This window comes from Dipodomys ordii, unplaced genomic scaffold (genome assembly GCF_000151885.1).
Source record: "Dipodomys ordii isolate 6190 unplaced genomic scaffold, Dord_2.0 Scaffold6, whole genome shotgun sequence".
NCBI lineage: Eukaryota > Metazoa > Chordata > Mammalia > Rodentia > Heteromyidae > Dipodomys > Dipodomys ordii.
The window spans coordinates 17446755-17462320 of NW_012267222.1; the positions used below are offsets into that span (position 1 = coordinate 17446755).

Here is a 15566-nt window from a genome sequence, read left to right on the forward strand (position 1 = left end):
CCAAAGTTGGAAAGTTCACTTTCGACATAACGATTTGTACATCTCGTTGTTCCAATGGGTCCACCTGTATCCCTATTTAAACGATTGGTTTTTCCCCTTCCCCTCTACAAATTATACCGACATCAAATACAGTGACAGCAAGGGTTATACTGTGGGGGAGGGACATACAAAGCAACTTTGTACATCTCGTTGTTGCAATGGGTCCACCTATATCCCTATTTAAACGATTGGTTTTTCCCCTTCCCCTCCACAAATTATACTGACATCAAATACAGTGAAAGCAGGGGTTATACTGTTGGGGAGGGACATACAAAGCAACAAAGAAATAATCTTTTAAATGTGTTAGAAACAATCTCATGAAAGAAAAACAAAACATTTGAATATATATCTTAGGGTTCATTTCTCTAACATCACCTTATCTGACCTTTTCTGTTTGACTCAGACATATACTAGATATTACAAATAAGGGAAACCATGGGATCTATGTTTCTTTGGGCCTGGCTTACTTCACTTAATATAATTTTTTCAAAGTCTTTCCATTTCCTAACAAATGGGGCAATGTCATTCTTTCTGATGGAGGCATAGAATTTCATTGTGTATATATACATTTTATTGATCTGTTCATGTACTGAGGGGAATCTGGGTTGGTTCCATATCTTAGCTATAGTAAATAATGCTGCAATAAACATAGTCCTGCTGGTAGCTTTAGTGTGGTCTTGTTTGTGATCGTTTGGGTAAATGCCCAAAAGCTGGGTCATAGGGGAGTTCTGTGTGGAGTCTTTTGAGGAACCTCCTCCATACTGCTTTCCAAAGTGGTTGAACAAGTTTACACTCCCACCAACAATGCAGTAAGGTTCCCTTCTGTCCACATCCCCTCCAGCATCTGTTGTTATTAGAGTTCTTGATTTTAGCCATTCTAACTGGGGTGGGGTAGTATCTCAATGTTGTTTTGATTTGCATTTCTTTTATGGGTAGGGAGGTTGAGCAGTTCTTCATGTGTCTATTGACCATCCTTCTTTCCTCTTCAGAGAAGTTTCTCTTTAAATCTTTAGCCCACTTATTTATTGGGCAGTTGTTTCTTTGAAGATTTGTTGTTGGGGGATTTAATTTTTTGAGTTCAAGGTATATTTTAGATATGAGACCCTTGTCCGTTGTATGGCTAGTGAAGATCTTCTCCCAATCCGTAGGCTTTCTATTGATCTTGCTGGCTATGTCCTTTGCCATGCAGAAGCTCTGCGATTTCTTGCAATCCCATTTATCCACTCTTTCTTTGATTTGTTGTGTTTCTGGGTCTCTATTAAGAAAGTTTTGGCCTGTGCCAACAAGATCTAGGGTTTCTCTTATTCCATCCTGTAATTTTTCACAGTGTCTGCTTTGACTCCAAGGTCTTTGATCCATTTGGAGTTGATTCTGGTGCAGAGTGATATATAAGGATCTAGCTTTAGTTTTCTACAAGTAGTTAACCAATTTTTCCAGCACCATTTACTGAAGAGGCTGTCTTTCTTCCATTCTATTTTTTTTAGCTCCCTTATTGAAGATTAGATGGCTCTAGGTCTGTAGGTTCATTTCTGGGTTTTCAGTTCTATTCCATTGGTCCTGAGGTCTGTTCTTGTGCCAGTACCAAGCTGTTTTGATTACTGTGGCTTTATAGTAGAGTTTGAAATTTGGTATTGATATTCCTCCAGCAGTGTTCTTTCTGTTCAGGATCGTTTTTGTTATTCAGGGTCTTTTATTGTTCCATATGAATTTTTCGATTGCCTCTTCTATTTCCTTGAAGAATGAGGTTGGAATTTTGATAGGTATCGCATTGAATTTGTAAGATAGCCTTGGGAAGTATTGCCATTTTCACGATGTTGATCTTTCCAATCCATGCTTCTGGCTTTTTAATCCATTGTCTTGTCACACTAAAATGTCAAAATGCAGAGGAAGAAACTTAGAAATCAGAGTCTGATGCTAGGATTTGGGGGGTTCGTTTTGCACACATGTACAATGTGCAGTGGTTTGCTGGGAAAATTTTCTTTTGATCTCTGAAGATGTTCCTTTCCATGATAATGTAAAACCTGATAATTGATTACTTTTGATAATGGGTAAAAATGCTAATGATAGGGAAAATAGTAGTGAGAGCTTCTTCATATTATCTGGCTTTTTCTTTAAGACTTTTAGTCTCCTTTTGAGCTTCATTCTCCCAATTTCAATTCTACTCTATTTTGCTGTAAGACTTTGTGAATACTTATTTTTGCACTTAAGAGTGAATGAACATAACACTAATTCAGTACAATTTACTGACAAGCTCCAGGTAGACAGTAGTAAGAGTTTGGGAAATAGTTAACTAAAATAACATTGCTTTGCAGTCTGTCTTTACATGGTTCCTTTAATCTTGAGTTTTATTGAAAAGGTCTTATGTAATAAAGCCTGGAGAACTAAAGTTTATGTTGGGTCTTCTCTTATAGCACGTGATAATCTTGGAGTGCACATGCCATATTATGTCTTACTTGGCTGATGTCACAAATGCCCTAAGCCAGAGTAATGGTCAAGGCCCAAGTCACCTGTCAGTGGACGGGGAAGAGCGAGCCATTGAGGTAGACTCAGACTGGGTGGAGGAGTTGGCAGTGGAAGAGGAAGATTCACAGGCTGAGGACTCAGTAAGTAATCCCTAAGTTAACCTTTCACGTAATGGCTAATTAGCATACTAGTAAGTCTTTGGTTTCTTTGTAGCCCTTTGCTTTCTTTCTGATCACACAATTGTGAGGCTCACACTTTTTTGTTTTTCGAGGCCCCACATTGCAACCATAGTGATCTAATCTCTTGATAGAGGGACTCTTCAATAATCATATGCCTTTCTTCTATCTAGAGTCACTTTTCCTGCTCCTTGAGGCTTTACATACAAGATGGAATGTTAGAGATAAAGTCTTTATAGGAATGGTGGGAGCTTTCTTATAGAGTAGGCATTAAGATTTTTTTTTTCTTCATCACAAAGCCGTAAGGTTTGCACCAGAAATTACAACATATTTTCAGCCTATTTCCAATTGGGACATGTTTCTGTTGATCATTGATGAGTCTCCTTTGGGGATTGAAGCAGGTGTTTTTGTGGGTACATAACTGGAAGGATATATTTCTAATTAAAAAGATTTACTGTCTTTCAAGGATGAAGATTCTCTTTGCAATAAACTCTGCACTTTCACCATCACACAGAAAGAATTCATGAACCAGCATTGGTAAGAGTCTTCCATTTACACAGAGGCTAGTTGGGCCTTGTTTGTTGGCCCTTCTAAGCTTATTGGCTGGTCCTTACTCTTTTTAGGTACCACTGTCATACCTGCAAAATGGTGGATGGAGTAGGTGTGTGCACAGTGTGTGCTAAGGTGTGCCACAAGGACCATGAGATTTCTTATGCCAAGTATGGATCCTTCTTCTGTGACTGTGGAGCCAAGGAAGATGGAAGCTGTTTGGTGAGAGCGTTGGAATCTTCACTGAGCTCTAAAAGAAGCTTGTTGGTGATATGAACACACTTAGGCCAAAGTGGAAAATTCCCACATACCTTTCATGGTACTAGTGTCTAGGGACACAGTCTGCTGTTACTGATGAACTATACAAGTTTGGCCTATGTACCTTATTTACAGTATTAGAGCCAGCATATTCCTTAAAGATCTTGAAGCCAGTCTTTTCTAAGAAATGCCCACATTTCAGGTGTGATAAGGAAGGCCTGCTGTTATATATGGACACCTAAGTTAGGTATTAGGTGAATACCATGAATTTAGTCTTTTGGATAAACATGTGCATACTTAGCCAGCTTCTCTTTTCTCTCTTAAGTTCTTAGGCAGTATTTCTCTTTTTTTGTTTTTTGAGAGGTCTCACTATATAGCCTAGGCTGTTCTTAAAACTTGTGATCCAATTGGGTGCTTGTAATCCTGCTAGTTAGGTGGTTGAGATGTGAGGATTATAGTTCCAAGCCAGCCCAGGCAGAAAATCCTGTAAGATTCTTATCTCCAATTAGCCACCAGAAAACTGGAAGTGGTGCTATGGCTCAAAGTGGTAGAGCATTAGCTTTGAGTGAAAAGATCATGGACAATGCCCAGGCCCTGAGTTCAAACCTACCAGTTGGAAACAACAACAACAAATGCCTTGTGATCCTCTTACATGAGCCTCCAAAGTGCTGGGGATACAAATGTGAGCTACCACACCTGGCTCTCAGGCAGTATTTAACCTCAGCCTGTGGCAAGAATTCATGGGCTTAATAACATTTCTATCCCTAGGCACTGGTAAAAAGAACTCCAAGCAGTGGCATGAGCTCCACCATGAAGGAGTCTGCATTTCAGAGTGAACCAAGGGTTTCAGAGAGTTTGGTTCGCCATGCTAGCACCTCACCAGCCGACAAGGCCAAGGTCACCATTAGTGATGGAAAGGTCACTGATGAAGAGAAGCCCAAGAAGAGTAGCCTGTGCCGCACAGTAGAAGGTTGCCGAGAGGAGCTACAGAACCAGGTGAAGCTTACTTGTGGCCCCTAGTATAGTAGACAGAGTTTAGAACCTGACAAGTTTGTGTGAGAATGCACAAAACTCCCCTGACAAACTTATCTTTTCCTAAGTTTGACGATCCTCAGTATGAAACCTCTTAGCATGTGCTTTGAGTTTCTAGCAAAGAATTTCTGACTGAGGAACATAGGGGTATTGATGAGGGCAGGTGGGAGGGTAAAAATTATGTAATACCATAGTACATATTTTGTCTGGAATTGCTCATTTACCTGGAATGCAGAAGAGGATTTGAGTGGTTACTTTCTTAAATTCCTATCCTTTATTGGATGGCAGAGAAGTTACTGTATCTGCTAGGTGCCTTGAATGATGATGGTGTTGCTGTAGGACCTTTGGTTTAGAAAGTTTGTTCTAGTTAGTAGCAGAGTAGCATGGACTACAGTCAGACCCAGGATTATGGAGAGAATGAGATGATGGTGAAACTATCTATCTGGAAGTAAGGAAACTGGATTCTGAAGGAGTTCCTGGCCAGATTATAAGGAGGACCCATTATTATTCTCTTTGGTTTATTTTATTTTTTTCACTGTGTATTTCAATTTTTCTTAGGCCAATTTCTCCTTCGCTCCTCTCGTGTTAGACATGCTCAATTTCCTCATGGATGCCATTCAGACCAACTTTCAACAGGCTTCGGCTGTGGGGAGCAGCAGCCGGGCACAGCAGGCCCTTGGTGAACTGCATACAGTGGACAAGGTGGTTGAGATGACAGACCAGCTGATGGTGAGTGTGGCAGGGTCATGAAGTTTGGTGGGCAGAGGAACCAGCATGCCGATCGAAATACCAGTATACCCAACCTCCTCTGAGGAATGTACTTGGAAGTGCGTTCCAGACATTTAGAACTTAGAACCTAAGCTATCATATCAGCATATCAAGTGTGTCTTTGAAAGAGAGAATCCAGGTTCATTTTGAGCCGCCCAGGCAATCTATTTTTTTCGTTCATATGAGTATATGAATCTTTCAGGTGTGGAAACCTCCATTTTGGGGCAATTATACTTTTTTTTTTTTTTGGTCAGTTGGGCTTGAACTCAAGGCTTGGGCTTTGTCCCTGAGCTTTTTTGCTGAAGGCTAGCGCTGTTTCACTTTGATCCACAGTGCCATTTCTGGTTTTCCAATGGTTAGAGATGAGTCTCACGGATTTTTCCTGCCCAGGATTTTTCCTGGCTTCAAACTACAATCCTCAGATTCAGCCTCCTGACTAGCTCGGATTACAGGTGTGAGCCACCAGGACCTGGCAGGAATTTATTTATTTATTTTTTGTCAGTCATGGGGCTTGAACTCTGGGCCTGAGCACTGTCCCTCAGTTCTTCAGCTCAAGGCAAGCACTTGACCCCTTGAGCCAAGAGCCACTTTCGGTTTTCTGGTGGTTAATTGGAGATGAGAGTCTTGTGGACTTTGCTGCCTGGGCTGGCTTTGAACTGTGATCCTCAGATCTCAGCTTCATGAGTAGCTAGGATCATAGACGGGAGCCACTGGCACCTGGCATAGGAATTTATTTTTTACAAAAAATAGAAAACCCCTTTTTTCTATCTGCTTTTCTAGGATTCACCTAGTTTGCAAAAGAGTTTTTCTCTTTTGCTTAAAGCCCTTGATAAAGACCATGTTCCTTTAGTTGTTAAATGTGACATAGATATAAGGTATTAGTCATTATCCATGTTCAAAGCAGTTGCTGGGAACTGTATATAGCACTTCCGGGGTACCCTTCCCCATCTACCCTTGAAACTGCAGCGGGCAGTGGAGGAGGGCTCAAGGCATGCGTTGCGCCCAAGGACATCACACCTCACAGGTGGCTGTTGTTACTGGAGAAAAAACATTTGCTAAGAAACGTCCCAAATTTTGCTGTTTTACTAACAGCCAATCTGTTCTAGAGAAGTGGTCTTAAGATTTATAGATAATGAAGATGAACCTAAAAAAGACTGAAGAGGGATTGGATAGAGTTTGTGACTGAATTTTGCCAGGTTAGATCAGTGAGAGAAAAATTCCATCTAAGATCATCTCTGAACTTTTTTTTTTTTGAAAGGGGATATATCTTTTTTTTTTTTAAACCTTTTTTTTTTAATTGTGAAAATAACGTACAGAGGGGTTACAATTACATGGGCAAAGTAATGAGTACAGTTCTTATCAAGCATTGTTACCTCCTTTGTTTCCCCTTCCCATCCCCGCCCCCCATCTTTTTTTTTTTTGCCAGACCTGGGGCTTCAACTCTGGGCCTAGGCACTGTCCCTGAGCTTCTTTTGCTGAAGGCAAGTGCTCTAGCATTAGAGCCCACAGTGTCACTGCTTTTTGAGTAGTTTATTGGTGATAAGAGTCTAAGGGGGTTTCCTGCCCAGGTTAGCTTTAACTGCAATTCTCAGATCTCAGCCTCCTGAGTAGCTAGTATCATGATGATTTTGCTGAAAGAAAAATTCCATCTATCATGATTTTACAAGTGAAAAGACGTTTTAACATGTTGTAGTACTTGTTAAAAAATTGACGATAATTTATTAGAGTAAAAACTGATTATTGGTGCTGTGACTCAAGTGGTAGTGTACTTGTCTTGAGCTGAAGAGCTGAGGGATAGTACTCAGGCCCAGAGTTCAAGCCCCATGACTGACAAACAACAACAACAACAAACAACTCAAATTTACCACACACAGTTTGAAGTTGGGATTGCTTTTTTTTGCTGGTGATGGGGCCTGAACTCTGGGCCTGGGCGCTGCCCCTCAGCTCTTCAGCTCAAGGCTAGCACTATACCACTTGAGCCACAGTGCCACTTCCGGCTTTTTCTGTTTATGTGGTGCTGAGGAACTGAACCCAAGGCCTCATACATGCAAGGCAAGCACTTTACCTCTGAGCCACCTTCCCAGCCCTGGGATTGCTTTTGAATGACTAACTTGTGCAGTGTTGGATGAATATGACATGACTGAGTGATCCTTATTACTTACAATTTCTATGTTCCCCTGTGTGCTAGGTTCCCACCTTAGGCTCCCAGGAAGGTGCCTTTGAGAATGTACGGATGAATTACAGCGGAGACCAGGGCCAGACTATACGGCAGCTAATCAGCGCCCACGTGCTCAGGCGGGTGGCCATGTGTGTTCTGTCTTCTCCACATGGGCGCCGCCAGCACTTGGCTGTCAGCCATGAGAAGGGCAAGGTGGGTCCTTTAGTCTTTTCTCTCTCATTTTCATTATGTCTGTCTTAAATGTTAAACAGAACAGAGAGGTGATCGTGCTCACATCTGCCTCCTGTGGGGAACTTCCACTGGATCTCAGATGTTTAGGGACTACATGTCATGAATGTTTTCACTTGAGACTGGTGTAATTAGTAAATTCCCACATGAAACATTCCTTCACAACCTAGGAGAAGGCGGTGAGCAGTATTTATCCACAATTTGGATAAATACTCGCCCTGTTTGGTGCATCTAGAGGCACAAGCTGAGGAGCAAAAACCCTCAGGTGATCATCAGTGCTTCTCTGACTCTGAGGATATGGGGACATTTGTATTTTACAGAATGAGTAGTTGGAAGAGTGTAGGTATCTTAATTTTTGCTTTTTAATAATTTCAAAAAGCATCTCATGTATGTTGTAAAACAACAGTGATACATAGGGATTAACTTGTGTGAAATGATTATCAGTGATTTGTTCTGCTCTTTCTAGAGGGAGGAAACAAAAGATATATGTGTTTGTTCTACAGGGTAGTAACTCGGGGCTGGGAACGTGGCTTAGTGGTAGAGCGCTTGCCTTGCATGCATGAGGCCCTGAGTTCGATTCCTCAGCACCACATAAGCAAAAAGAAAAAAGCCGGAAGTGGCGCTGTGGCTCAAGTGGTAGAGCGCTAGCCTTGAGCTGAAGAGCGGAGTGGGGACAGCGCCCAGGCCCAGATTTCAGGCCCCACGACCGAACCCAAAATAAAATAAAATAAAATAAAGGGTAGTAACTCATCTAGATGGTTCCTAAGAAACACACAAGAAGACACTATGAGATAACATCCCTATTTAAAAGGGTTTTTGTAACTTGCTCTCTGTTCTTAAGGGGACTAGGGTTAAGAATAAACTGGTGGTGATTCCTTTGCAGATCACAGTTCTGCAGCTCTCTGCACTTCTGAAGCAAGCAGACTCCAGCAAAAGGAAGTTGACTCTGACCCGCTTGGCTTCTGCCCCTGTGCCCTTTACTGTGCTGAGCCTTACTGGAAATCCCTGCAAGGAAGATTACCTGGCAGTGTGTGGCTTGAAGGTAAATAGTTTAGGAGTGATTACTTGAAGCTCTGCATTCTACTTATCTGTCATTGTCTCAGTATTGTTTCTTACTGAGTTTTTTGATGAAAACTTAAAAGCAAGAGAAATCTTTCTTTTAACTTCCAGTTGGCTTCTGTGTTGTAACTAATCTGTGTTTTAGAAACCTGAATATGTCCTTGGACAGTGTGAATACTAGAAGGCAGAGAATATTAGAGAAGGCAAAGGAATACATAAACTCTAACATGAATTAGCTGAACTGTCCAAATGATGTTTTAACCATTGTGTTCTTTTACTTCTACCTAGGACTGCCATGTGCTCACCTTTAGTAGCTCGGGTTCAGTTTCGGATCACTTGGTGTTGCACCCTCAGTTGGCAACGGGGAACTTCATCATCAAAGCCGTGTGGCTACCTGGTTCACAGACTGAGTTAGCAATTGTTACAGCAGACTTTGTGAAGGTACAATTTTAGCTCTGTAATGATCTTGTTTGGCTTTTAAAGAATTATCTTTACTTTGTGCTATCTTCTTTCAGAAATTAAAAAATAAAACAGCTAACATTGGTGGTTCCCATCTGTAATTCTATTTTGGAGGCTGAGAATGGGAGGATAGTTGTTCAAGGAGCAACCTGGATAGAAAAGTCCAAGAGACTTCTTAGTCCATAGGCAGGCATGGTATTATGCCTACATTCTGTCTAGCTTTTTGGGAGGCTGAAATCAGAAGGCAGAAATGTCTGCCAGATTCCATCTCAGCAGAAGAAGCTGAGTGTAGTGGCATCCATCTGTCATCCCAGATATGATTATAGACCTAAATAGGTGGACCACTCTCGGGATTTGTACCTGAACAGGAAGTAAGAATTTATCTAAAAAATACCCAGCATAGCCGGGTGACTCTTGATGCTAATTGTAGCTACTCAGGTGGCTGAATTCTTAGGACCGTGGTTCAGAGCCAGCCTGTGCAATGTCTGTGAGACTCTTATCTCCAGTTAACCACCAAAAAGTTGGAAATGGAACTGTGGTCCAATTATAGAGCACTAGTATTGAGCACAGAAGTGGATAGGCTCTGAGTTTAAGTTCCAGGACCAGCATTCACACACACACAAAAGTACTCAGAATAAAAAACATCTGGAGGGCTGGGAAGGTGGCTCAGTGGTAGAGTACTTGCCTTGCATGCATGAGGCCCTGGGTTCGATTCCTCAGTTCCACATAGCAGAAAAAGGCAGAAGTGGCACTGTGGCTCAAGTGGTAGAGTGCTAGCCTTGAGCTGAAGAGCTGAGGGACAGCGCCCAGGCCCAGAGTTCCCAAAAAAAAAAAAAAAGGTCTGGAAATGTGGCTGAACAGTAGGGATCCTGCCTAGTAGGCAAGGTGCCCTGGGTTCTAACCCCCCAGTACTGCAAAACAACCCAATCAAAACAAATAAAGCACATTGGTTGCTTTTTGTTACATTGCCGAGTAGGTATTCTTTGCTTATAGGCCACTGATTGATTCTGTGTCTGCCCTAGTTATGCCAAATATATTTCACTTACTGTACTTGTTACAGAATTTATTAGTGTGTACTCCTGTCCTACAAGAGAGTAAGAGATGTTTATCTTTTGTGCACCACAAAGCATAACAATCAGTAGGTGCTTGTTGAAGAATGAATGTCCCTATTAGAATTCATCAGGGTATTTTGGGGATGGAACTGAAACACATTACCCTTACATATTCTTTCTTTCACATGATAGATTTATGACCTATCTGTGGATGCTTTGAGTCCAACCTTCTACTTCCTCCTGCCAAGTTCGAAGATAAGAGATGTTACCTTCCTTTTCAATGAGGAGGGGAAGAACATCATTGTGATAATGTCTTCAGCTGGGTACATTTATACTCAGCTCATGGAGGAGGCCAGCAGTGCCCAGCAAGGACCCTTCTATGTCACAAACGTACTGGAAATCAATCATGAAGATCTGAAGGTTGGAACATATACAACAATTCCTGTGTTGCTGTTCTTTTTTGGATGCTTCTGACTTTTTATTTAATAGCAAAATCTTTGGTCCTTCATGACCAAACTGATTCAACGTTGCTGTATTCCCAAGATATCTGTAAAGTTTGCCCACAGGGCTCTCATGCTTAGCATGTGGGAGTACCTACCTAACCATGATTTAAAACTTGTCACCTTTCACCAGTAAGAGAAATTAATACGCATGTGTGTCTTTGCTTTCACAGGATAGTAACAGCCAGCTGGCAGGTGGTGGTGTATCTGTGTACTACTCCCACGTGTTACAGATGCTGTTTTTCAGTTATTGTCAGGGAAAATCCTTTGCAGCCACCATCAGCAGAACAAGCATGGAGGTGGTGCAGCTCTTCCCTATCAACATTAAAAGGTGGGAATCAGTACTAAATGTCTACCTTCCAAGTGCCCCTGTTCAGCAGAGCTTTCCTGTGCTAAGTCAAGTGAAGCATGTTTTTCTCTGGCAGTCCTCCTTCATTGCTAAATACAGGCCAGGGTTGTCAGTTTGGGATGCCTGGTTAGTTTGTCCTCCACTATGGAGACCCTAGTCTGTAAGAAGTAGTTGGGGGCAGGCTGCTGTTACACAGAAGGAAAATCTATAGTGAGGGCAGCAGTCTGATTTTAATAATGACCAAAATTTAGAAGTGTCTCACAGCACTTGTCCTACTATATCCTTGAAGTTTTCCTTCTTGGGAACGTACCTCTGAGGAAACTGAATATGGTGTCAGTACTGGGGGGAAGGTGGCTGGCCCTGAGTGGGCAAAGTAGAGACTTCCATAATCATACATGAGTTAGTTTTATTTAGAGAAGAGGGAGGAAAGGATCAGGATATCTGAGCACTTCGTCTGAAATTTCCTGGTTTGGAATGAAAAAATGTGGACACCAGTTTGCACATGGATTGAAATGCTTGGATATCTTTATAGATCATCAGCAACTCCATGGCCCTGCATAATTCACAAGGCACATAGGGTCATCTGTTCCTTAGACCATGGCAGCCTAGCAGTAGAGGTGCTAGGAGGATCCCTCCTGCGGGCACATGTTAAAGTGTGCTACATGTGCCTATGACTTAGCGTAAAAGTGACCTTGATTAAGGATATTCTTCTGAGGTCACTTAGCTAGTTAGAGGGTTGCCCATAGGTCAAGAGAAGAGCTATCCAGTGGTAATACCCTAACTGGCCAATTTTGTTGTTTCCAGTTCCAATGGTGGCAGTAAGACTTCTCCTGCTCTCTGCCAGTGGTCTGAGGTGATGAACCATCCTGGCTTGGTGTGTTGTGTGCAGCAAACAACAGGTGTGCCTCTGGTTGTTATGGTGAAACCAGACACTTTTCTAATCCAGGAGATTAAGACTCTTCCTGCGAAAGCAAAGGTCAGTGCCAGATTCTCCCATCACTTTCATATGAGCTTGGTCTGCATTTAAAATTATGAAGCTATTTCATGTCTTTCAGCAGAGGTCTTTAAAGATTTTTCAAGTCATGTGTGGTGGTGCACACCTGTAATCCTAGCACTAGGAGGTGGTGATAGAAGGGTTGTGAGTTCCAGGCCAACCTGAGTACCATAGAGAGATTATATATTAAAAAGCCCCCAAAACAAAAATAAGAAATTATATTTTCTTCTAGATGCCTTTTCTTTTGTTACCCTCTTTACCCCTACCTAGCTGATAAGCCAGTTGCTTTTCTGCTTCTTTTTCTCTGATTCTGAGCACTGGGTGTGAGAACTGACCTCCTCTGTTGTTCGCTCATTCTAGATCCAAGACATGGTTGCTATTAGACATACAGCCTGCAATGAGCAACAGCGGACAACCATGATCTTGCTGTGTGAGGATGGCAGCTTGCGCATTTACATGGCCAATGTGGAGAACACTTCTTACTGGCTCCAGCCGTCCTTGCAGCCCAGCAGTGTAATCAGCATCATGAAGCCTGTTCGAAAGCGCAAAACAGCTACAATTAGTAAGCCCTCTCCAGGCCCCAGGAATGAGCACCGTAGTGTCCTAGACAGCATAGCATAGGCTGTGAGGAGACTAGCTGACCTGCTTTGCATACTCAGGAAAAGTCAGAGATAAGAGAGCTGGCCCAGTTTTCTGAAAGCAAGGGTCCACATGGCAAGTGCTTTTTGACTGTTGGCTGTAGGGCAGCAATTCTTTGGTGTCCCAGTCTGATGTCTTCATCCTTGTTTGAGGTATTTTCTTTCTGCATTTCAGGAAAGCTTGCTTGCAACATGGATCTGACTGAAGACTAGATCCCTTTAGTTGTTGATTTCCCACAGAATAGTGAAGATCATCATAGCTCTCTGAGCCATGGTGGACTTAATCCTGGCTAATAGAGAATTCTAGGTAGATAGGCTGATAGAGAAAGCTTGGGTTTAGTAGGAGTGAACTGGCTAAGCAAAGATTATTGCGGGGATCATGATATCCTAAATTTTTTATAGTTTTTGAGGTGATTTTGGAGCTCATCTAGAGAGATGAACTGTGAGTTAGTACTTCCTATTGTTTGTTGTAAGCAAACAGAGCCCATTCTTATGAACTATGAACCCAACACCAATACCAGATATTGTTTAGCTAAGTCATCTGGCCACTCAGGAGCTGATAACATGTGAGTGTAAAACAAACACTAGAGTCCACTAGGAGGAGTAATATGTGAGTGTGGGCTGTCTGGGCAGTCCTCAGAGTAGAGGCAGAGGTGCCAGAAACTTCAGACAACCATGATCTCTGACAGTTTGATATTCTTCTTCATAGCAACCCGCACATCTAGCCAGGTGACCTTCCCCATTGACTTCTTTGAACACAACCAGCAGCTGACAGATGTGGAGTTCGGTGGTAATGATCTCCTGCAAGTCTACAATGCACAACAGATAAAGCACCGGCTGAACTCTACTGGCATGTATGTGGCTAACACCAAGGTGAGGACTGCACCTGTCTGGGTTCAATCCCTGAGTAGAAAGATTTGTAAACAGAAGGGTTGAATGGCATGACTCCTTTTAGAACGCATATAGGAAATATAGAAAGCACTATTCTGATTAAATGGCCCTTGAATAAATGCATCCTATCAGGCTACGTTTCTGCCATTATCCACGGGGTACTGCAGAGGGCAGAAAGAGGTGACTAATGCTGGGCAGAAGGATGTCTGCCATAGAAAGGAATCCTTCCCTGCATATTTTCTTGAACTCCTTGGGAGCAAGAAAGTCAGGAGCTAAAAGAAAAATGTTCTTTCTAGGTGTACAGCTGAAATAATATCAGGAAGGATTTCAGACTGAACTGAAACTTCTTTTGGTTTTCTGATGTTCCTCTTTTTGTCTTGACAGCCTGGTGGCTTCACCATTGAGATCAGTAACAACAACAGCACTATGGTGATGACAGGCATGCGGATCCAGATCGGGACCCAGGCAATTGAACGGGCCCCATCATATATCGAGATTTTTGGCAGAACTATGCAGCTTAATCTGAGTCGGTCACGCTGGTTTGACTTCCCCTTTACCAGAGAAGAAGCCCTGCAAGCTGATAAGAAGCTGAACCTCTTTAGTGAGTCACTTACCTCTTGTCTTTCTCCTTGTGACTGTAGATTTGATAGCTACTGGTCTGTGGCCTTCCAGTGTTCTGAACCACTGAGTGCTATATTCCTCAACCTCCACACTTAACTTTGTGGTCTATTTCATCTGGAAACTTTGAGCTTCATATGAGATGTAAAAGAACCAATATTCCTAGGGATGAAGTCTTAACTTAAGAAAGGGGCTGTGCTAGGAAGGTGGCTTAGTGGTAGAGCGCTTGCCTTGCATGCATGAGGACCTGGGTTTGATTCCTCAGCACCACATAAGCAAAAAGAAAAAAGCGGGAAGTGACGCTGTGGCTCAAGTGGTAGACCGCTAGCCTTGAGCTGAAGAGCTGAGGGACAGCACGCAGGCCCAGGTCCCACGACCGGACCCCCCCCCAAAAAAAAAAATTAAGAAAGGGGCTATGGTTTGGTAAAACTCAGTTAAGGTATTCACTTCTGTGGTGTTGGATCAACATCTCTGGTGCTCTGCTTCCATGTTCAGGCAGAGGGGAGGCAAGAAGAGAGACCTACTTGTGAAGTCACCAGGCTTTCTTTAAGCATAGAGCCCTTAGGCCACACATCTCTGAGATGTGTTCAGAAAGTCCTTGCTGTACTTTTGAAAATTTATAATTCTTAAGAGTTTGAATCTCTAGGGCTTATCTTGGTCACCTATTGATAGTGTGAATGAGCAGGATGTGAACTTTACACAGAAAAAGTACTTAGAAACCTTTGGGGCTGAGGAGTGGGGGATACCATATCCTCAGTACCAGAAGGCCCTTCCAGTGATGTTAAGGGTCTCTTCTGAGTAGGAGACAAAATAGATTTTTGGTCCCTCAAACTATTTCTTTGTTCAACATCAAAAGTGCTGTTGGTGCCTTGGCAGATAAAATTCCTCTGTGTCTATAAAATTGATGTGATTTGTTCCTTGCCTCAGCTGATCTGGTTGTGGCTTTGGAGAGGTGGTGTGAGCCCTTTACTTCTGAAATGTGCTTCCTAATGGCCTCCTTTGCTTACTGCAGTTGGTGCCTCAGTGGATCCAGCAGGTGTCACCATGATAGATGCTGTAAAAATTTATGGCAAGACTAAGGAGCAATTTGGCTGGCCTGATGAGCCCCCTGAAGAATTCCCTTCTGCCTCTGTCAGCAACATCTGCCCTTCCAACCTCAACCAGAGTAATGGCACTGTAGACAGCGACTCAGCCACACCTACTACAACTAGTGGCACTGTCTTGGAGAGGTACCAGTGCTGGCGGGTTTGGCTTTATTTTCCACACTTTCCACCATTTTCAACTTGCTGCCAGAACTTCCTTTTGTCCAAGAGT

The 15566-nt window shown here is 42.6% G+C and overlaps 1 protein-coding gene across 1 annotated transcript in view; it reads left to right on the plus strand.

The window, feature by feature from the left end:
* Ubr4 (ubiquitin protein ligase E3 component n-recognin 4) overlaps positions 1 to 15566 on the plus strand; it is a 140042-nt gene that overhangs the window by 56830 nt on the left and 67646 nt on the right. The window contains exons 33-47 of the mRNA XM_013032660.1: positions 2451 to 2642; positions 3145 to 3215; positions 3302 to 3449; positions 4254 to 4481; positions 5076 to 5246; positions 7474 to 7656; positions 8576 to 8734; positions 9040 to 9192; positions 10455 to 10682; positions 10936 to 11093; positions 11916 to 12087; positions 12466 to 12667; positions 13453 to 13616; positions 14019 to 14235; positions 15265 to 15481. Coding sequence (XP_012888114.1) covers positions 2451 to 2642; positions 3145 to 3215; positions 3302 to 3449; positions 4254 to 4481; positions 5076 to 5246; positions 7474 to 7656; positions 8576 to 8734; positions 9040 to 9192; positions 10455 to 10682; positions 10936 to 11093; positions 11916 to 12087; positions 12466 to 12667; positions 13453 to 13616; positions 14019 to 14235; positions 15265 to 15481 — 2663 coding nt within the window. The remainder of the gene's footprint in view (positions 1 to 2450; positions 2643 to 3144; positions 3216 to 3301; positions 3450 to 4253; positions 4482 to 5075; positions 5247 to 7473; positions 7657 to 8575; positions 8735 to 9039; positions 9193 to 10454; positions 10683 to 10935; positions 11094 to 11915; positions 12088 to 12465; positions 12668 to 13452; positions 13617 to 14018; positions 14236 to 15264; positions 15482 to 15566) is intronic.